Here is a 23815-nt window from a genome sequence, read left to right on the forward strand (position 1 = left end):
CTCTATGAAGTATTATTTATGTTTTTTGTTTATTTAGCAACAGTTCTGAGTAGTGGAACCTGAGTAGCTCTCCTGAAATCCTATTGGGATCTTTCTAGAAAAGCAATGCACTGGGTGATGAATGTCAGTGATTCGGGCCAGGGACAGATCAGCAGGCCAAAGGCAGCATTCAGGAGCTGTACTAGAGCTGTGCATCAGATATGTTCCAGGATCTTTATGGGCCTTCTGCCTTCTGAACAACCTTGCTCTCACCAAACACCTGTATATAAGCACTGATCCATGGGTCAGTGCTTATGACCCAGGACAGAAACTTCTGCTACTAATACATGAAGAGGACCATTTATATATGCAATTACATATTCGTATATGTATCAGCATTGTGAGACAGAGAGGAAGACACATGGATGGGTGCTCATCTTGTCTCCAAGAGCTTAGTGTCTAGCCAGGAAGATAAGGCATAGCCCTAAGTAACCTGAGTACAAGGCTGAATGGGATGCATGTCACTTTAAATATTAGGAAATATTTTAACTGTCCAGAAAAGAACAAAGAGCAAAACAACAAATGCCCATGTTCTTACTACCTAGCTTTGTTTAATTTGAACATTTTTGACATATTTGCTTCAGTTTTTTAAAAACCAAATAAAACATCTCTGATACTCAGCAATGAAAAGGAAGGACCTATTGATAACACACAACAGCTTACATGAATCTCCAAGGAATTACGCTGATTGAATAAAGTCAGTCCCAAAAGGTTATGTATTATATGATTCAAATATACATACTGTGTGATTTACATACATTCTTTTTTTTTTAAAGCTTTTATTTATTTAATTAATTTATTTATTTTGGCTGCGTCACGCGGCTTGTGGGATCTCAGTTCTCTGGCCAGGGATTAAATCCTGGCCACGGGAGTGGAAGTGCCGAGTTCTAACCATTAGACCACCAAGGAACTACCTACATACATTCTTGAACTGACAAGAGTATAGAAATAGAGAACAGATTCTTATTTGCTGGGGGTTAAAGATGGGATGGGGCTGGAGCCAAGTGGGTAAAAAGGCAACATGAAGGATCCTTAAGATGGAACTGTTCTGCATCTTGACTGTATTGGTGTCAACAACTTGGCTGTGAGATTGTACTATAGTTTTGCCTAATGTTGTCACTGGGGAAGTTGGGTAAAGGATACACAGAACCTCTGTATTATTTCTTACAACTGCATGTGAATCTCTAATTATCTCAGAATTAAAAGGTTAACTTAAAAAGCCCCTCAGGTACCATTAAGTCCCCTTTGATACTCTCCCCAATTCTATTCCTCTAGCTCCCTTTCCAGAGGTCACTTTTATCCTGTGTGGATGGAAATAATCAATAAACAAAGTATAATAGGAATAAAAAAGAGTTTTATTTGGGCTAAACTGAGGACTATAGCCTGGGAGACAGCCTCTCAGATAACTCTAAAGAGCTGCTCCAGAGAAGCATGGTTTTCAGCACAGTTTTACATTATTATGTGGGAACAAAGAACATCAAACAAGTCAGGAATATATTCCTTCAGGGTTTCAAAAAACAGATCAGCACGTACACAGTGAGTCAGTATGACTTTGGCTCCTGGGAAAGGAGTCTTATCATCGAAGCAGCACCAGTATTGGTGTTCTAGGAAAGGAGGCATTTAATCTTTATTTTTAACATGGACATTCTTTACTTGTGATCATTGTGCCCTTTTCTTTAATAATTAAAGCAGATATGACAATGTATGTCAGATAGGCCACAAACAGGCTGTTTTAGTTAGCGGAAAATCAAGTTAAATCATGTATAAGCCAGAATGACTTTGCTATACCTCAATATGTGAAAATTTCTTTAATCACTGGGATTTATTGCTAACCACTTCCATGAAAAATTTAATACCTGTGCTACATATGTATGTGTCCCTAAACGATATCTAGCATTGTTTCACATATTTTAAACTTTTAAAAACTTTTAAATTTTATTTTTTTCTTTTCACATTTTAAACTTTTAAAAATAGTGTCATACTCTGTGTATTCTTCTGGGACTTGTTTATATATATTTTTTCCTGTTTACAGTGTTTGTGAGAATATCCATATTGATACATGAATCTATAGTTTATTTACTTTCAGTGTTGTTCAGAATTCCATTATATGGCTATACCACAAGTTATTTATCTACTTTCATTGGGGCTTTTAGTTTTTTTCTAATTTTTTGTTATTTCAGCAGTGCTGCAATGAGCATTCATGTCTACATTTCTTGTGTGTATGTGGAAAGTTTCCTGAAGGCGAGGTATACCTAGGAGTAGAACTCCTTGGCCTGACTGTGTGAATTTTAAACTTTTCTAAATATTGCCAAGTTGCTCTTTAGGATGGTTGCAACAATTCACATTATCGTACCAGTATATGAGATTTCCCATTCATCTGCAGTCCCACCAACATTTTATTTTATTTTCATATTTTGCTGATCTCTTGGGCATGGAATGGTATCTCATTGTGGTTTTGTTTTGTTTTGCTGCACCACACAGCTTGTGGAATCTTAGTTCCCTGACCAGGGATTGAACCTGGGCCCTCAGCAGTGAAAGCATGGAGTCCTAACCACTGGATTAGCAGAGAATTCCCTTACTAGGGTTTTAATAATTCGCATTTGCCTAGATAAGAGTGAATTGAACATCTTTTCATTTGCATATTAGCCATGTAAATTTCTTCTTTTGTGAATTAACTTTTCGTGCTGGTATTAGCCAGGATTTAGTTGGAGATAACACGAAACATACTATTTTAACCAGAAAGGGATTTAAAAGAGGTCTTGGGACTTCCCTGGTGGTCCAGTGGTTAAGAATCTGCCTGCCAATGCAGGGGACATGGGTTTGATCCCTGGTCTGGGAAGATCCCACATGCCGCAGAGCAACTCAGCCTGTGCGCCACAACTACTGAGCCCGTGCTATAGAGCCCACAAACCGCAACTGCTGAGCCCACGTGCTGCCACTACTGAAGCCCGCACACCTAGAGCCCGTGTTCCACAACAAGAGAAGCCACTGCAGTGAGAAACCCGTGCACCTCAACAAAGAGTAGCCCCTGCTTGCCACAACTAGAGAAAGCCTGTGCACAGCAACGAAGACCCAGCACAGTCAAAAATAAATAAAGAAAAATTAAAAACATAAATAAATAAAAGATGGTCTTAAGAGCTTACCAAATTGGTGGAAGGCCTGGAGAAGCAGTCCACAGAATGGGCCTTAGGAATGAGTCCCAGGGACTTCCTTGGTGGTCCAGTGGTTAAGACTCTGCACTCCCAATACAGGGGGCATGGGTTCAATCTCTGGTTGGGGAACTAAGATCCCGCATGCTACATGGTGCGGACCCCCCCCCCAAAAAAAGTAATAATACAATAATACAGCTCCAAAGCTGCTCCAAAGAAGCCACTACCCTCTGTAACAATACAGAAACTGAAGAATTGGGAAGCTGCTGCCCCTACTGCTGGCTTCAAGATTCTATGACTTTAGCTACAATCTGTTGCCAGAACTATTGATTTCAGAACAATGCAGTACCTGCCCCATTAAATAGTTACTTCAAGCGTCACTTCTCTTCCTACTTATGTAATTTCTAAATTCTGGCTCACATGAGATCATCTGATTGGTGGAATCTTACAATCTTAGCTGCAAGGGAGTCTGGAAAGCTGGGTTTTAGCTCTCCAGTTTCAGCATTACAGCAAGATCTCATAGGAGGAGGTTAAAATTGACACTAAATGAACTTAAACACTGTATTTGCAACCATATCCTTTGTCTATTTTTCTTACAGATTGCCTTGTTTTAATGATTCATAGAAGTTCTTTATATAGTCTAGGTATTAAACTTTTGTCGGTTGTATTCACTACAAATATCTTCTGATCTAAGGCCCCTCTTTTCCTTTTTATTTTAGAATTGTTTATGAACAGAACATTCAAATATTATTGTAGTCAGATTTATCAATTTTTTCTTTGGGGGTTTGTACATTTTATGTCTTGTTGAAAAAAATTCTTCTTATCTAGAGAGTTTAAAAATATTTTCCCATTTTCTTCTAAGAATTTAGAGTTTCACATTTAACATTTAGGTCTTTAATCCATCTGGAGTTTATTTGGTGTGTGCTGTGGGATTGCATTTGTTTATTTATTTTTTATAGGGGAGGCCAGTTATCTCATGGACCATCCTTTTCCCAGTGACTTATAATGACACTTACGTCATATATCAAGTTTCCATATTTACTGTGGTCTGCTTCTGGGCTCTCTAATCTGTTCTACTGATCTGTTTGCCCCTGTGTCAATACAATACTTTAAAATTATTATGACTTTCAAATGTATCTAGATATCTGGTAGGACAGGCCCCCCCACCTTGTTCTTCAGAATTGCCTTAGTCATTCTGAGCCTTTTTGTCCATATATATTTTAGAATCATTGTATTATGTTCTACTAAAAAAAAACCCAAACCCCCAAACCCTATTGGGAGTTTTATTGAAATTGTATTGAATCAGTTTGGGTCAATTTTCATCTTTATGATATTAACTTTTCCTATCCATGAACATAGTATATCTCTACTTGTAACTAGTTCTTTTTTGTGGTTTTGTTTTTGTTTTTATTTTTTCAGGCTGTGCCGTGTGGCTTGTGGGATCTTAGTTCTTGACAGGGATCAGACCTTCCCTGCAGTGGAAGCTCAGAGTCCTAACCACTGGACTGCCAGGGAATTCCCAGCTAGTTCTTAAATATATTTAGATAAGTGTTTATAATTTTCTTCATAAAGATCTTGTACATCTTTTTTTTTTTTGGAATGCGTAGCTTGTGAGACCTCAGTTCCCCAACTAGGGATTGAACTTGGGCCACGGCAGTGAAAGCCTGGAATCCTAACGACTAGGCCACCAGGGAACTCCCCATCTTTTGTTAAATTAAGATATTTAGGAAGGAATAAATATTATGTGTTATTATTAAATCTTTTTATTATTATGCTGCTATTTTTCCTTAAATTGCACTCTTAAAAATTGTTGTTGGTATACACAGGAATATGATTTATTTTTGAATATTGATCTCCAGCAAAATTGAGGAATTCTCACTTTTTCTTACATTTAGTTTTTAGTTCACTTCAAAGCTGTAATTTAAAGAGACGGATAGTTCTACATTTGTGATGAGAAAGAGAGACAGGTGATTCTGCAACATTTGTTATGAAAAGCAGCCTGTCCTCTTCTCTTTCCTGCTCCAGCCACTACCAGGCAATTCCTTCTGTTGTTTTCAGCTGATTGTTTTATAACACATATATACTGCTCTTTCTTGAGCTTTCGATTTAGACATTGTTCTTTAATTTCCACTATGGATGATGAGGCTTTAGCTCATTTTTTCTCCCTCTCCATCACCCTGTCCTCTTGGTACATAATATGAATTAGATCACTTGTATTATTACTTGTGTGGTTTCTATTTATAACTGAATCGGGTAGTGACACATAATTTTATCTTTTCTGCACAATTTTTTTAATAAAAATTGTTATAACAATTGTTTTTTTTTTTGTTTGTTTTTTGTGGTACGCGGGCCTCTCACTGTTGTGGCCTCTCCCGTTGCGGAGCACAGACTCCGGACGCGCAGGCTCAGCGGCCATGGCTCACGGGCCCAGCCGCTCCGTGGCATGTGGGATCTTCCCGGACCGGGGCACAAACTCGTGTGCCCTGCATCGGCAGGCGGACTCTCAACCACTGTGCCACCAGGGAAGCCCATAACAATTGTTTTTATTTGTTGGTTTGTTTCTTAGTTTCGTATGTCTTATCTGTGTAATTTTTTTAAAAAAAATATTTATTTATTTAGGCTGTGCTGGGTCTTAGTTGTGGCATGCAGGATCTTTAGTTGCAGCATGCAGGCTTCTTAGTTGCAGCATGCTGACTTTTTAGTTGCAGCATGCGGACTCTCAGTTACAGCATGTATGCGGGATCTAGTTCCCGACCAGGGATTGAACCCAGGCCCCCTGCCTTGGGAGTGCGGAGTCTTACCCACTGGACCACCAGGGAAGTCCCCGTCTGTGTAATTATGCCTACATAAGGACCACATTCTCTACTGATTCAATAAATTTGTTCTCAAGACATTCTAATACTCTAGCGCAGATTGTTTGCTGTCTGTCTGTCACCAACAGTCAAACTCAGAATTTCGTTTCACCTATCCTAGGGATTTCCTCAGCCTCTCTCACATATTAGATCACCAGTTCCCTGTATCTTGTATCGTGATTTCTTTATTTTGGTGGAACATAGTTTCCTGACAAGGAAACTATAAGGTAAATTCTCCAGGACTTCAAGGTTCTGAAATTTCCTCTCAGTGTGTTTAGATGTGATTTTTTTTTTTTTTAACTTATCCTGCTTGGGACTTGTACTTCCTAGACCTAAGAATTCATATCTTTTATAAATTCTGGACAATTATGAGTCTCATCTCTTCATATATTGCCTCTTCTCACTCTGTTTATTCTTGTCTTCTGGAACACAGATTGGGTACATGATCTTCTTATTTCAATATCCAGATCCCTTAATTCTCTTTCATATTTTCCATGATTTTCTCTTTCTTTTTAGCAGTCTGGATAATTTCTTTGGATCTATATGCCCCTTTACTATTTTTCCTGAGTGTTTAAACTGTCCATTTAGTTTTTAATGTCAAAGACTAAATTTTTAATTTCTTTAAGTTCTGCTTGGTGCGTTTTTTTTGTTTTGTTTTGTTTTGTTTTGCGGTACGCAGGCCTGTCACTGTTGTGGCCTCTCCCGTTGCGGAACACAGGCTCCGGACGCGCAGGCTCAGCGGCCATGGCTCACGGGCCCAGCCGCTCCGCAGCATGTGGCATTTTCCCAGACCGGGGCACGAACCCGTGTCCCCTGTGTTGGCAGGTGGACTCTCAACCACTGCACCACCAGGGAAGCCCTGCTTGGTGCTTTAAAAAATCATACCGGGGCTTCCCTGGTGGCGCAGTGGTTGAGAATCTGCCTGCCAATGCAGGGGACACAGGTTCGAGCCCTGGTCTGGGAATATCCCACATGCCACGGAGCAGCTAGGCCCGTGAGCCACAACTACTGAGCCTGCGCGTCTGGAGCTTGTGTTCTACAACAAGAGAGGCCGCAACAGTGAAAGGCCCGCGCACCGCGATGAAGAGTTGCCCCTGCTTGCCACAACTAGAGAAAGCCCACATACAGAAACGAAGACCCAACACAGCCAAAATTAAAATTAATTGATTAATTAATTAAAAAAAAAGAAGTAAAGCAAACCAAGTAGAATTCAAAAAAAAAAATCATACCGGTCTTTATTTTTTGTACATCTTTTCTTTTCCTGCTTATTTTATAGTTTCTATTTGATAGTTTGATTATCTGATGTTCTTGGGTCTAATCCTGCTCTTTGTTGTCTCTGATGATGTGCACTTACACTGGAGTTCTTGTAATTTTGGATTTTAAGCTCATCTTCAGGACAGGGTTATCTCTTAGAGTACCATGTGGCCTAGGTTAAGGATGTGTCCTCCTGGAGACATTTTATTTTTTCTGTGGGTACTCATAATAGCACTATTCCAGGACTTGGTTTTTTGTTTATTTATCAGCATTGAGCTCCTTGGACCACATGTGTAGTATACATCTGAACCTACAGCCCAGTGAAAGCAGGCCTGTTGTTATGAATTTTCAGAAAGGACTTTTTCCTTTACTCAGGACCCAAGGCAAGATGCAGCAACATCTTTGTCATCTTCTGTGTGGGTAGGGAGACTTTTTTTTCTAATCCACCATTTCACTGGCGTGCTTGAGGGATCCCAGTTCTGGAGAGAAGCTTGCTTCCTGATTCTGCCTGGGCACTGATGCCCAAGTCTCTGGATCACAGAGCTGGGCAGTGCCCTCTTCCCTGCCCATCCTGTCCACTTTGGCTACAGCTGCATCAGCTTAGCTGCTCCTGATCTGGTTTTCAGCTCCCTGTTTGGGGATCCCTGCTGATTTCCTTTACTTTCTTTCTTTCTTTTTTTTTTTTAATTATTTTTGGCTGCTTTGGGTCTTCGTTGCTGCGTGCAGGCTTTCTCTAGTTGCGGCGAGCGGGGGCTACTCTTCGTTGCAGTGCACAGGCTTCTCATTGTGGTGGCTTCTCTTGTTGCGGAGCACAGGCTCTAGGTGCGCGGGCTTCAGTAGTTGTGGCTCATGTGCTCTAGAGCACAGGCTCAGTAGTTGTGACGCACAGGCTTAGTTGCTCCGCGGCATGTGGGATCTTCCCGGACCAGGGCTCGAACCCACGTCCCCTGCATTGGCAGGCGGATTCTTAACCACTGTGCCACCAGGGAAGTCCCTCCTTTACTTTCTTGCAAGCCTTGCCATGCAGTGAAAAGGAAGTTTGTTATAGCTGATCTAGCATTTCTAGGTGTTCTGTAGTAGGGAGATTTTTTTTGTCCACAGTATTGCCATTTGTACTTTTTAAACTTAGAGATAAAGGAGAAAAGTATATCTGGCTGGGAGGATCAGCAAAGGCCTTAGAGATGAATGTCAGAGCATAGGGACATTGGAGGGGTCACAGCAGGTGCAAAAGCATGGAGGCAGGAAATGACCATGCAGGTATGGAGAAAAGCACATAACTTTCTTTCACTGGAGTGTGTCAGGGAAGAGGAAAACGAAGTCAGAGGTAGACCACAGAGCAGCAGATGGCTATTACAGTCTCACAGCAGAGAATACCAGGATCACAAGCTTTGTTTCAGGAAGTTTAAACTGGAAGCATATCCAGGATGAATGGATGTGGGTGGCAGCAGGTGGGAGAGGGGTGTGGATTTGAAAAAATGATTCTGGAAGCGGTGGAAATAGTCCAGGCGATAGGTAGTATGGCCTGAATGGGGTAGTAGTGGGTAGAGAAGGAGGGCGAGAGAGACTCAGCTGAACCAGATAAAGAAATCTAGGTCAAGAGCTGGGGGGAAAATAGAAGAAAAGCCAGGCAAGCACATTGTCTGAATCCTGGGAAATGAATTTAAAATGTCAACAATTATCTGAGCTGCGTTCTACCTTTTAAAATTGTTCAGATACTGCCCACAAATGCTTACACGCAGTTCATCTTGACTCTGTAGGCAGCTAAAGATGTTTTTAGGCCATCTGATGAACAGTTGTCTTTGGATTAGAGACAGCATGTCCCAATAGAGCTCCCAGAAGTAAGTCCGGATGTGTTTGTCTTTCCCAGAACCTGCTGACATGACTGATCATGGGGATGATGAGCTGTCCTCTAGGACAGGGAGTCCAGACGAGGAAGGTCGGGTCCCTGAGGAGAGATCCTTGCTGCATCAGAGTCTGGCCGTCAGGGAACTCATCGACACCGAGGTCTCCTACTTACACGTGCTCCAGCTCTGTGCCTCGGACATTAGGAGCCACCTGCAGCAGGTACCTGGGTGGGGCCACACTCAGCCTGTCTTTATAGGGGCAAGTGTGAGTCCCAGCTCCTGAAACCTCACATCTGTTCCTGGTGCAGGCTTGATGGAGGGGAAAGTGTGGTGGATGTGAAGTCACCTGGACGTAAGCCCCGGTACTTCCACTTACTGGCCCTGCAACCTTCAGCAAGGCTTTTAACACCTTGGAGCCTTAGTATATTCATCTGCTAAATGGACAGAGAGTACTCACCTCAGAGAATTAAGTGAACTAATGGATAAAATAGCCCTTTATTAAGTTTAGAACAGATTATTTTAAGTGACCTATTTCTAATTGTCTCATTTGGAGGGTGGTAACATGGAAAAGTTATCATTATGATGGGTTTCTATTTTAGTGTTAATTTTTTACATCTTTTTCCCCCCTGATTTCAGAAATAACACAGGCTGTCTCTCTAAAATGTCAAGCATCCCCTAGCATGTAAGGTACATAAGGGGAAAGGCTGTTTAGTTCAATGTATCCCAGTTCTTGACTCGTAAACAGTGGACTTCAACTAGTGTTTATTGAATGAATGAAATAATCAAATAGATAATGTAGAAGGTGAAAGCCCTCTCATATTTCACCCTCTAGAAATTAGGATTTTTCTCTGTAGGCATTAAACAAACAAATATAGATTGTTACTTATTTTATTTGTTGTTTGTTTGTTTTTGGCTGCACCAGACGGCTTGTGAGATCTTAGTTCCCTGACCAGGGATCGAACCTGGGTCCACAGCAGTGTTGGGGTTAAGACAGCCCTAGTCTTAACCGCTGGACTGCCAGGGAAGTCCCTGTTACTTATTTTAGTAAAAATAAGAGCATACTCTATTCTTCTACAGTTAGCTTTTCCCACTTGATTGTGCATCCAGGACGTCTGTCTCTATATATATCCTATATATGTTCATGCACATATATAGATGTCCTGCATCCTTTTTAACAGTGGGATAGCTTAGTTCATAGGGAATGGAGTTCAGAATATATCTCAAGGTAATGGTGGTAGGTGCCAAGTATGTCAGAGCTGGAAAGAAGTCCAACTTCCCACACTTATATGACAGATGGGGAAAATGAGAGAAGAAAAATTATAGTTGGCAGCAGACCTAGGATAATACAGTTCAGCTTTCCTTTCATGCTGAGCACTTCGTCTCTCTCTCTCTCTTCTTGTAGAGTAATGAAAATACCTAATTATAAAACTTCAAAGTCCTTGCAAACATTCCACTGGGACAGTCTTCCCAAGAGTGGTGGAACCCCAATGATGTGACTGTTCCGGACTACTGTCCAAAGCCTCCAAAAAAAGTCACTCTACTGAACTCCTAAGCGACCTCCCATGGTGCCTTTGTTCCTTCCAGCTGCCGCAGGGAGATCTGGATGTCCTGTTCTCAAATATCGATGATATCATCAAGGTGAACAGCAAATTGCTTCATGATCTGCAGGAGACAGCCTCCAGGGAAGAGGAACAAGTGCAGCTGATTGGTAAGCAAAATACCAGGCAGTTAGCAGCCTGAGATTCCTGAGGAATTGGTCTTGGCATGTGATCATTGCTGTATTTTCTCCAGCATTCCAGGGAAATGCAGCTCAATGAGAGGCTGTTTTGGGGATCCCTGAAATATAGCATGTCAGAGCTGGCAGGACCCTCAAATAACATCCAATCCAACCCCATCACTACAGATGAAGAGACTGAGGCCTAGAGACAGGGAGGACATCCTAATGGACACAAAATTGGTTAGTGGAGTGGCTGAGACTTTCTTCTGGGATTCTTTCACACTCATTCATTTAACAGTTATTTACTGAGCCCCTGCAGTGTGCCAGTCACTGTGCTGTGTGTTGGGGTCACAGCATCAACCAGAGGGTCCAATCTTCTGTTCTCATGGGTTAACAAGTTAGCGAGAGAGACAGATGACACACAGATAAACAGGAGAATTTTAAGTAGTAATTTGTAATTTAAAGAATTACAATTTTAGTAACGTTTGAGAAAAGAGAAGGCCTCCTGAGGAGAGGACACTTGAACTGAGAGCTGTTAGGGAGGAGCCAGCTATGAGAAGATCTGGAGGGAGAGTAGAGAGAAGAGCTATGCAAAGGCCCTGAGGCAGGGGTGAGCCTGGGAATTTTGAAGGACAGGCAGAAAGAAGCCTGGTGTGGCTCCAGGGGAATGAGTGAGGGGAGAGTATTAGGAGATAAGATAGCAGAGGCAGAGAAGGACCAGATCCTGCAGGGTGTTCTAGGTCTTGGTAAGTAGTGTGGATTTTATTCTACATGTGATGAGAAGTCATTGGACAGTTTTGAGCAGGGAAGTGATATCAGATTTGTTTTTCAAAGATCCCCTTGGTAGCTGTGGACAATGGATTGTGAGAGGGTAGCAAGAGTGGAAGTAGCGAGACCAGCTGGTGGCTTTACCTCCACCTAGGTGAGAGATGAAGGTAGACTCCTAATTCTGAAATGGTTAGGATGACCAGACATAAAGAAGGAGGGACAAGTGGGTATAAACCTCATCCCTGTCTTCTGCAGTCTCTTCGCATCTGCTTGACAAAATTTCTGTGGTCAAGGGTTTTCAAGTGGAGTCATGCGACAAGGGTGAATGGTGTTAGGCAGAAAAGAGGATGAGGTGGGGGCATCCACCCAAGTCACGCTGGTCTTTACACCCCCAATCTTCTACCCTTTCTTAGACATGAATGATGATGGTGGGGATTAAAAATAACAAATATACACATTTTGAAAAAGCCAACTTTCTGAGTGTTCATTAAATGACCAGCACTCTTCTGATGTACATGTATTAACTCATTTAATCCTCACAAGAACCCTGAATGGTAGTTGCTGTCATCTTATTTCCCAGTTGAAGAAACTGAGGCACAGAGAGAGGAAGTAATCTGCTTAAGGTCATCCAGCTAGTGTCAGAGCCAGGAGGATGTGCATTGCGGCAGGTGGCCTCTGGAGCCCGTGCTCTCAACTACTGCACTGAACAGCTTCCATGCAGTAGAGAGTGGGATTGAAGCCTGTGTATAGTGTGTTTACTATTCTCCTCAAATTATGATTCTTCATTAAAACAGCAATGTGAAAGAGTGACTATTTCTTTTAAATAGAGGAATATTTAAATGCAAACTTAAGGAACAAGATTTTTTTTTTAAGTATCTGGGTAGATATTCTTACCTTTTATCATTTTATCCTTATTTCTGTTAATAATTACCACTTATTTGAGAGGAAATTGTTATAACCTCAGGTTGAAGACAATCCAAGGTTCTGGGGACTCTGAGGTTAGCATCTTCTGTTGCTATGGGTTCTAGGGTCCACTAATTCCTTGTTAAGGGTCCTCACTTATCCATCTCTGCCTTCCTGCTTGATCTGCAAAGAGTCAAGGTGCTGCTTTGTCTTCTGAGCGTACCTGGTAATATCTCCATTCCCTGCCTTCACTACTTCCCTGGTGGAGTTGCCACATAAAATACAGGATGCTCAATTATATTTGAATTTTACATAAGCAATGAATAATGTTTTAGTATAAGTATATCCCACGGGACATTTGGGACATACTTATACTAAAATATTCTTCATTATTTATCTGAAATTCAAATTTAACCGAGCATCTTGTATCCCCCCCCTCCCTAATTTGGCAAACCTATTCCCTGGCCTTTACTGAGTCTACAGAAAATAGCCTCCTCATCCTCTGCCTCTTGTGGTTAGCCAAAAAGAGGTGCAAAGAATCCACATAGCTTTTCTTCTCCTAGGTTCAACTTTGTGCCTAATCAAGGCTGAGCTGGCTCCTACCAGTTCTCTCTATTCCCCTCTCAGCCCCCAGGCCCTGCTATGCAAGGAAGGCCCTTTTCCCAATTCCATAGCCACGGCATTTTAAATTTATTTATTCATTTATTTATTTTTGGCTGCGTTGGGTCTTCATTTCTGCGCGCGGGCTTTCTCTAGTTGCAGTGAGCGGGGGCTACTCTTCATTGCGGTGCATGGGCTTCTCATTGCTGTGGCTTCTCTTGTTGCACAGCATGGGCTCTAGGCATGTGGGCTTCAGTAGTTGTGGCACGTGGGCTCAGTAGTTGTGGCTCACGGGCTCTAGGGCGCAGGCTCAGTAGTTGTGGTGCACAGGCTGCGTTGCTCCGCGGCATGTGGGATCTTCATGGACCGGGGCTCGAACCTGTGTCCCCTGCGTTGGCAGGCGGATTCTTAACCACTGTGCAACCATGGAAGTCCCAGCACCAGCATTTTAAAAGATTTTTGGACCTTGGGCGTGAACCTCCCAAGTGAGTCAGGTTCTGTGTTCTTATAAATGATTCCAAACACGATGCAGATGTTCACAGGAGTTCCCACACAGGGTCCTATCATGGGAAGGCATCATGCTGTAGTCCAGTGTTGTCTAAAAGAAATGTAGTGTGAGCCAAATTTAAAGTTTTTGAGTAGCTACATTAAAAAAACTAAAGCAGGTAAAATTAATTTTAATGATATATCTCGTTTAACCCAATGTATCCAAACTAATATTTCAACATGTAATCAATATAAAACTTATTCATGATACATTTTACTTTTTTTTTGGTACAGTCTTTGCAATCTGGTGTCTTTCACACTGACAGCACATCTCAGTTGGGATTCTCCATATTTCAGGTGCCCAGTAGCCATCTGTGGCCGTGGCTTGCAGGTTGAGTGGTTTAGAGCAGGGGCCTTGGAGTCTGACTCGCAAGGTTCTGCCACCCACAGCTCCTTCATGTCTCTGAGCTTCAGTTTCATGCCTTCTGCATGAAAATAGTACCCATTTCTGTGCCAGCCATGACTGTGGGTACCTAACATGTAGTAGCCCTTTTTATTCTCATGACACTGTTACTTGTTGATTATTATTATTATTATCCCCATTTTACTAAAGGAAAACCCGAGACTCAGAGAGGTTAATTAACTTTCCTAAGGTCACACAGCTTGACCAGGCTGAGTCATGATTTGAACAGCTCTTTCAGACTACAGCCCCAGCTCTTGGCCTTCCTGCCTCCCTTTCTCATTTCTCCCAACTAGAGGTAGAGTACCGTTTTGATACTGGGAGTAACTCTTTGCTGCTGTGACTTCTTTCCAATCTGTGACTAAGGAAGGGCAAGAGGAGAGGAAATAAGTCTTTGGTGCCCCAAGCATTCCTGCCTGTTGGACAGCTCTGCTCTCTGCTCTAGGGGAGTTTGCCTTCCTCCACCCTTCAGTTACTGAAGTGCCCCTGCCTCTGGCCATGTACTGGTATGGTAAGGTTTCTTTGGCATTAGTTGCATTTCTGCAGAATCACCCTAGTAATGAAGAATATGGGAACTGCCCTAGGTTTTAGGGCTATGCCCAAGCTATCTCTTAGTGGGATCATCTCTGCAGCTGGCTGATCTCCCTATCATACACATTCTCCCTAGCTGCAGTTTCAGGTAATCTTTCCTGGTCATGTTCTCCCTTGTTCTGGGGGCTTCTCCTGAGAGAGTTCTCTCTGAGGGTTGGCTTGACCAGCACTGGGGAGAGGGTTTGGTTCCTGGGGTGGGAGTCTTGCTGTGGGAGTCTTTGTTGAGAGCTGGACGACGCTGGCCTAGGTATCATCTGATGTGTCTCAAGGGGGGGCCTGTTGTATTTCACGGGTACAGTGCACAGCATTAGCAAGCAGTAGGGTCACCTGGGCTTCCCGTGGTCCGTGGCTTACTTGCCCTTTTGTGACTAATACATTTCTCTTCGCCCTCACCACTTTCCCCCAGATAGACAACCAAATACTCTTGCCTGGGTCTTTTTAGTAGCCATCTAATAGCTATTCCTATTTCCATTTTGACTTCTGGTTTAGTCTCAGCATAGTATAGCTCTAATAGACTTTATTTTTTAGAGCACTTTTAGAGTTACAGAAAAATTAAGTAGAGGGAATTCCCAGTGGTTAGGACTCTGCACTTCCATTGCAGGGCACAGGTTTGATCCCAGGTCGGGGAGCTAGGATCCCACAAGGCGCACAGCATGGCCAAAAAACAAAACAAAACAAAAGCAAAAAAAAACAAAAAGAAAAAATAAGTAGGGACTTCCTTGGTGACGCAGTGGATAAGAATCTGCCTGCCAATGCAGGGGACGTGGGTTCGATCCCTGGTCTGGGAAGATCCCACATGCCGTAGAGCAACTAAGGCCGTGTGTCACAACTACTGAGCCTGTGTGCCACAACTGCTGAAGCCTGTATGCCTAGAGCCCATGCTCCGCAACAAGAGAAGCCACTGCAATGAGAAGCCTGCACACCACAATGAAGAGTAGCCACAACTAGAGAAAGCCCACATGCAGCAATGAAGACCCAATGCAGCCAAAAATAAATAAAATTAAATCTGTAAAAAAAAGAAAATTAAGTAGAAAGTACAGAAAGCTCCCATGTACCCCTCCCCCCACACAGTTCCCCCTATTATTAACACCTTGCCTTAGTGTGGTACATTTATTATAACTGACAAATGAATATTGATATATTATTATTGACTAAAGTCCATAGTGTACATTGGGGTTCACTCTGTGTGTTGTTCAGTTCTGTGGGTTTAGAATAATGTATAATGTACGACGCCACCATTACAGTTTCATACATAGTTTCCCTTATCTAAAAATCCTTTGTGCTCTGCCTGTTCATCCCTCCCCCAACCCCAACCCCTGGAAACCACTGCTCTTTTTACTGTCTCCATAGTTTTACCTTTTCCAGAATGTCATATTGCTGGAATCATACAGTATGTAGCCTTTTCAGAGTTGCTTCTTTCATCTAGTAATATGCATTTAAGGTTTCTCAGTGTTTTTTCCTGGCTTGATATCTCATTTCATTTTTATCACTGAATCATACTCCATTGTATGGATATAGTACAGTTTATTTATCCATTCACCTACTGAAGGACAAGTTGGTTGCTTCCAGGCTTTGGCAATTATGAATATAGCAGTTATAACATTAGCGTGCAGGGTTTTGTTTTTTTTAATAAATTTATTTATTCATTTATTTATTTTTGGCTGCGTTGGGTCTTCATTGCTGCGCGCTGGCTTTCTCTAGTTGTGGCGAGTGAAAGCTACTCTTCGTTGCGGTGCGCGGGCTTCTCATTGCTTCTCTTGCTGTGGAGCACAGACCCCACGACACGTGGGCTTCAGTAGTTGTGGCACACGGGCTCAGTAGTTGTGGCTCGCAGGCTCTAGAGCGCCAGCTCAGTAGTAGTGGCGCACGGGCTTCGTTGCTCTGTGGCAAGTGGGGTCTTCCCAGACCAGGGCTCAAACCCATGTCCCCTGCACTGGCAAGCGGATTCTTAACCATTGGTCCACCAGGGAAGTCCGCGTGCAGTGTTTTAAAAAGTCTTTTCTTTAAAGTTTCTTTTTTGTTGTAGTAAAATACATATAACGTATAAAATTTACCATTTTAACCATTTTTAAGTGTATAGTTTAGTGACATTAAGTACAGTCAGATTGTTGTTCCACCATCACCACTGTTCATGTCTAGAACTTTTTCCTCATCCTAAACTGATGACCAGCCCCTGGTGGCCACTATTCTACCCTCTGTCTCTGACTACTCTAGGTACCTCATATAAATGGAATCATATAGTATATGTATTTTTGTAACTGGTTTATTTCACTTAGCATGATGTCTTCAAGGTTCTTTTTACACTTATTATCTTGAAATAATTTTAGACTTATAGAAAAGTTACAAAAATAATACAGAGAGCTCCTATATACCCTTCTTCCAGCTTCCCCTAATTTTTACATCTTACATATCCATAGTGCAATTATTAAAATGAGGAAATTAACATCAGTGCAATACTATTAACTCTACAGACCTTATTCAAATTTTGCCAGCTTTTTATTTTTCTATGCTGGGTCTTTGTTGTGGTGCGTGGGCTCTTTGTTGCGGCAGGCTTCTCTCTAGTTGTGGCACGCAGACTCTCTAGTTGTGACACACGGGCTTAGTTGCCCCGCAACATGTGGGATCTTAGTTCCCTAACCAAGGATTGAACCCGCATCCCCTGCATTGGAAGGTAGATTCTTAACTCCTGGACCACTAGGGACGTCCCACCCATTCATTTCTTTTTTTTTTTTTTTAAATAAATTAATTGTAGTTATTTATTTATTTTTGGCTGCATTGGGTCTTCGTTACTGCACGCAGGCTTTCTCTAGTTGCAGCGAGTGGGGGCTACTCTTTGTTGCAGTGTGTGGGCTTCTCATTGCAGTGGCTTTCTCTTGTTGCGGAGCACAGGCTCTAGGCGCTCGGGCTTCAGTAGTTGTGGCATGTGGGCTCTAGAGCACAGGCTCAGTAGTTGCGGTGCACAGGCTTAGTTGCTTCGTGGCATGTGGGATCTTCCCAGACCAGGGATCTAACCCGTGTCCCCTGCATTGGCGGGCAGATTAACCACTGCGCCACCAGGGAAGTCCCTCACCCATTCATTTCTTTATTCAACTATTTATATAAGTATAAACTCATGAATATTTACTTTATTCCATGAGTCAGAATGCAGTACTATTAATATTCATTTTCTTGCTCAAATTTTACCAGCTTTGGCCATAGGGAACTCTTTCAAGTTGGCACCTGTGTCCTTTCAGTATGTCTCCAACAATTTGTGAGCACTTTCTTACTTTCTGACCCCACAAGATGTTCTAGGCTCATCTTGTATTTTCCTTGCCTCATCCTTGGAATCAGCTTTTTTCCTAGGAGCTTTGGTTCCTACCTTTGGAGAATGGTATTTAGACACCAGGTTCTAAGATCTAGGTGTGCTCATTGCTCCTGGGGTGTCATTGTTTCTAGGCCCTCTTAGCTGACAGAGTTAGGAAATATATGTATATATACCAACACATGCATGTACACATATCTACATTTCCTTCTGTATCTGTCCATCCATATTTATATATTTAAAATATTTAAAACCATGAGTTCCTACTGATAACCTCCAATTCCAGTCTAGCACCTCAGGGTTCTTTCTAGTCTTTCGCCTTTTCTTATTTGTAGTATCTTTCTGTGACAGGTAGAAATGGCTGCTATTATCTTCAATGTATTTACTTATTTGTTCGAAGTTAGTAGACACATAAAATATTTTTTTATTATGTTATAATCAGCATTACTAACCTGTGCCTTTGTGAAAAATAGTTACATTAATTTCTTCCTACACCCTTCAGTGTGGTTATGTTATTCCTTTGTAATAGAATTAGGTTCATTCCTTATTGTTTGTATTCTATTTGAGGTTCCCCCTCCACATCCTGGTTGGTCTTAATTATATATTTATTTTGGGAGTATGTGAAACATTACCATGGTTCCAAGATCTGAGCTATATAGAAAGGTATATTCAGCGAAGCATTGCTCCCCTCTCATCCCTACTTCCCTGACCCATTCCCTGTTCTTTCCACCCTGTTCTATCTCCCCTTACAAATAATCACTCTCATAAGTTTCTGATTTTAAAATATAGAACACGTCACAAATTTGCATGTCATTCATGTGCAGGGGCCATGCTAATCTGTCCTGTGTTATTCTACCTTTAATGTATGTGCTCTGAAACTGAGCATGGGAATGATCCTTTTCAGACAGAAACCAGATCATGTCACCCCTGCTCAAAACCCTCCATTTGCTTTCTGCCACCATAAGAATAAAATCCAAACACCTTACTACACCTTACTTACTTACTTTAAGGCCCTACATGATCTGGCTTCAGTTTCCTGTTTATTTTCTCTACTTTGTGCCCTTGCTCATTGTGTTCCAGCCGCACAGTTCCTTCTTGTGTCACCCACCTGTCAAGTGGTCACTTGCCTTCAGGTCTTTGCATTTGTCCTTCCCTAAGCCTGGTGCTGCTCTTCCCCCAGACATTCCTAGGGGTGGGTTTTTTTTTTTTTTTTGAATTTTTGCATTTTATTTTATTTATTTTTTATACATCAGGTTCTTATTAGTTATCTATTTTATACATATTACTGTGTATACATCAATCCCAATCTCCCAATTCATCCCATCCACCCACCCCCCTGCCACTTTCCCCCCTTGGTGTCCATACATTTGTTCTCTACATCTGTGTCTATTTCTGCAGGGCTGGGTTCTTTTGGTCTCTGATAAACATCCACGTCTTTATGGAGATCTTTCCTAAATAGATCTCCTACCACTCTCTAACTCTTTATCTGGCTTTGTTTAGATTTGTGGTACTCACCACTACCTGGCATATGTAATATATTTATTTATTGTCTGTCTTCCCCACTAGAATATCAGCTCCATGAGGCAGGGTCATTGTTTTGGTCACAGAACTTAGAAGAGTGCCTGGCACATAGTCAATAAATAAGCAGTTGGTAAATTTTTGGTGAATGAAGTTTGTGTCAGGTGCTTTACATGCGTTATTTGATTTAATCCTCGCAATGAACATTTGGAGGTGAGCACTATTTTTATTCCAGTCTATAGGTGAAAATATGGAGGGTTAGAGGGGTCAAATACTCGCCCTAAATTACACTACTGGGAAAGGGTTGGCTGGAGATCTGGCCTTACTTCTCTCTGACTCCAAAGCCCACGTTTGTGACTATCCATGCTGTGCTGTAGGAATTCTTTATAAACAGAGCATTTGGAGTTGTACTTGCCACACATAGTAATTGTAAAGATATAACATGAGTGTGTTTTGTAAACTATAAAGGACTGTCCAAATATGAGAATTATCAATATTATTGCTATAATTGTAGCTACCATTTATTAAATATAGACAGCGTACCAGTGTGAGCTCTACATCATTCTATTACTTAATCCTACAGCAGCCTTTTGAAAGTGAGATGAAAAAAATAGAAGCTCAGGAAAATGAGGTGACTTGCCCAAGGCAACAACACTGGTTAAGCCTGGCAGTCTCACTCCAGAGCTGGAATGCTTAGCTGTGTCACTCACCGCCTCTCTGTCCTAAGCAAGAGGACATGCAGATATGCTTTTGAGAACTCCTTGTTGCTTTTCACTGTCAGGCAACTTATTCCTGGAATTCCAAGAGGAGTTGGAGCAAGTCTATAAAGTGTACTGTGCCAGCTATGAACAGGCCTTGCTGCTGGTGGAGGCCTACCGGATGGAGCCACGGCTGCAGCGGGAGATCCAGGACACCATTGAGGCAGTGCTGTGAGTATAATGACCCTCATGGACCCCGAGGTCAGAGGCTGTTAAAGTCTCATCCCTGCTTGGTGCTGCTCACACTGCTTCAGGAGTGTCCCAGTCAGACTAGGCTAGGCTATGCTGCAGAGACAAACAACTCCCAACTCTTTCAGTGGCTTCAACCAACAAGGTTTCTACCTTCCTTATGCTCCACTGCAGGTTAACTTGGGGCTCTTCATTGTTGAGACTCAAGCTGACAGCAACTACTGTCTGGAATATTGCCAGTAACTTGGCAAAGGAAAAACGTGCTCTGGGGTTCCTACACTGGTAACTAAATGCTGTTAGTCCAGAAGTGATATTCGTTGCTTCTCAAAATTCATGGGCCAGAACTTATCACATGGCTTCGTCCAGCTACCATGAGGCCAGGGCCTGCCATCCAGCCATGTGTTCAGAGGTGGAAAAGCAGAAACATTTGGTGAACAGCACTTGTGACTCCAATAGGGAGGGCAGTGAGATGGTGGGAACCATGTGGTGTAAGCAGCAGTGGCAGGAAACAGGTTTGTATCACCTGGGGGGACCTCTCGACAGATGGCTAGAGTCTTGCCCCATGGAAAAGGATCAGAACTGCTCTGGGTGGCCTCGCAGCCCAGAGCTGGCACCAGTGAGTGGGAGCTCCAGGTAGAGATATGTAGAAAAAAATATTTTTTAATTAAAATTTTGAATGGGTAACAGTTGCATGTTTCAAAAGCTTTAAAACATCTGAATTTACACAGTAAAAAGACCTTTCCAACCCTGTCCTTTTATCCACCCAATTACTGCTCCTACCCACAAAGTTAAGGTAACCACTTTTAAATTACTTATGGATCTTAGCAGAGTTTCTGTATGCCTATACAAGCAAATACAAATATATACTCTTATTTTCCCCATATTTTTAATGAAAGTTTGTAATTTTTTTTTCACTTACATTATATCTTGGAGGTCTTTCCATTTCAATATGTACATGTATGATCCTCTGAATGGCCACGTATTATTCTACTCTGTGGCTGTTCTGCAGTTTATTTAACTGGTCTCTGTTGATGGACATTGGTTTGTTTCTATTCTTTTCATATTACAGGCAGTGCTACAGTGATTATTCACAAACATATGTTATTTTACTGAGGTACAAGTATATCTGTAAGTTAAATTTCCAGATGTGGAATTGCTAGGTCAAAGGAAGTATGTATTGATAATTTTGACAATATTGCAAAATTGCCCTCTGTAAAGGTTATACCAGTTAATGTTCCCATGAGCAGCATATGAGGGTGTTTCTCCACAGCGTTACCAGCAGTGTGTTGTTAAACTTTAGAGTATTTACCACTGATAGGTGAAAAATGGCATCTCAGTAATGTTTCACTGTGCATTTATCTCCAGGAGAGGGAAGAGATATGGGAACATATGTATATGTATAACTGATTCACTTTGTTATAAAGCAGAAACTAACACCATTGTAAAGCAATTATATTCCAATAAAGATGTTTAAAAAAAGGTTGATCATCCTTTTTTTTAATATTTATTTATTTTTTGGCTGTGTTGGGTCTTAGTTATGGCATGCCGGATCTTTTGTTGCAGTGCATGGGCTCTTCGTTGCGGCGCGCGGGCTTCTCTGTAGTTGTGGCGGGTGGGCTCCAGAGCGCGTGGGCTCTGTAGTTGTGGTGCGAGGGCTCCAGAGTGCGTGGGCTCTGTAGTTGTGGCACGCAGGCTCTCTTGTTGTGGCACTCGGCCTTTCTAGTTGTGACGCGTAGGCTCAGTTGCCCCACAGCATGTGGGATCCTAGTTCCCTGACCAGGGATTGAACCCGCATTCCCTGCATTGGAAGCGTGGAGTCATAACCACTGGACCGCCAGGGAAGCCCCTTGATATCTTTCTATATATTTAAGAGGTATTTGTATTTCCTTGCCTGTGAATTTTTCTGCTTCTTTTCTGTTTTGAAAAGGCTTATATCTTCCCAAGGACAGGCTCATCAAATGAAGATAGATGAAGGTCATCCTCTGGAAAGCAGAGTAGAGTAGGAGGAACAGAAGTTATTATTGTTATTTCATCTTACTTAGACATTTCCTTTATACCCAAGAGAAAGTGTAGGTTTAGGGCTTTGAAGTTTACATTATCTCATGTGGAGCCTCCTGCTACCTCTCCTCCTTCTCTTCCTTATCTTATCCTTACCCCTCTACTCCCTGAAGCCTCCTTTTGAAGTACCCATGTCCTAACCCATCCCAGCCTTCAAAAAAACCTACATTCATTTTCTCCTTTGTTTCCTTTGATCCCTTCATGGAACTTACAAACTTAGGCTTTTGCAAGGGTCACTAAACACATTTCTACAGGAGTGAGCAATGAGGAAAGCAAGATGCCAGATGTAGGACAAAAGGGAGTAGTGGAGACTGTGGCAAACCAGAGCCAAGAGACCCTGTATAGAGTGCAGCTGCAGCCCAGCCCCGGCTGATTGTTGCTGTATCAAGTAGCTTTTGCTATATAACAAACCAACCCAAATATAGTGGTTTAAAGTATAAATCATCCCCAAAATATGTTTAAAGCAAACATTTATTTAGGTCACACTTATGCATGTTAGTGGTTTAGCTGGGCTCAGTAAATGAGTTTTCTAGTCCTGGCTGAACACCCTCATGTGTCTGTGATCAACTGCGCGTCAGCTTTGCTGATGTTGGCTGGGCTCTCTTATGTATCTGGGACATACAAGCAGACTCAGCTCTGCCTTTTGAGATCTCGGCTTGGAATTGGCATGCTGTGCCAGACTCAAGGGGTGGAGAAGTATTCCTCACTTCTTGATGGGAGAAGCTTCAAAGTCATATTCAAAGGGTGTAGATACAGAGAGTGAAATAATTGCAGCCTTTTTTTTATAAACCATCTCCCTCAGTTGCCATGTAGAAATGTGATTCTACTGTGCCCAGATCCTCTGATCTTTTAAGAGAAACCAGAAACTTTGATGTAAGTCTCCCAAGTGTTAACTATTGGCGTCTAGTTCAGACATGTTAGAAACACTATGTGGGGGGCCCTAGTTGGCACAGAGGCTGCTGTTTGTCATGTCTTCTGCACTCAGGTCTTTTTCAGCCAGGCAAGTCCAGGCTTTTCTCATGGGCTTTGACGCCAAGCTGCCTGGCAGCGGATCGGGCTCTGCCCCTTATTCACCTTGGCAGAGCCATTTCGTGTCTCAGAATCTTGTTTCCCTACATGTGGAGTGGGAGTAATAACAACAGCTCATGGGGACATAGACTCACTGCATGCAAGTAACATGCAAAAATTCCCAGCAATTGTGGTTACCTTGGCTAGGCAAGGATTATGCTTGACTGAGACCACACTGTGGTTCTCAGCTCTGTTGGTCCCAATGCCCCCTTTTTATAACAAACATTAAATAAATTTATTATCCTGAGTTATATTCTGAA

At 42.1% G+C, this 23815-nt stretch overlaps 1 protein-coding gene and 1 non-coding gene across 8 annotated transcripts in view; one reads left to right on the forward strand and one right to left on the reverse strand.

The window, feature by feature from the left end:
* The window catches only part of ARHGEF37 (Rho guanine nucleotide exchange factor 37), a 74896-nt gene that overhangs the window by 28197 nt on the left and 22884 nt on the right, over nucleotides 1-23815 (forward strand). For all 7 annotated transcript variants that reach the window (XM_060296428.1, XM_060296430.1, XM_060296429.1 and 4 more), the window contains 3 exons: nucleotides 9162-9358; nucleotides 10723-10846; nucleotides 20264-20411. In XM_060296428.1, the coding sequence (XP_060152411.1) occupies nucleotides 9162-9358; nucleotides 10723-10846; nucleotides 20264-20411 (469 nt within the window). The remainder of the gene's footprint in view (nucleotides 1-9161; nucleotides 9359-10722; nucleotides 10847-20263; nucleotides 20412-23815) is intronic.
* LOC115847493 (U6 spliceosomal RNA) lies at nucleotides 18744-18850 on the reverse strand. The gene has a single exon (XR_004037363.1). It is a non-coding gene; the product is annotated as a U6 spliceosomal RNA (small nuclear RNA).

The sequence above is a fragment of the Globicephala melas genome, chromosome 3 (genome assembly GCF_963455315.2).
Source record: "Globicephala melas chromosome 3, mGloMel1.2, whole genome shotgun sequence".
In the NCBI taxonomy this organism is placed as follows: domain Eukaryota; kingdom Metazoa; phylum Chordata; class Mammalia; order Artiodactyla; family Delphinidae; genus Globicephala; species Globicephala melas.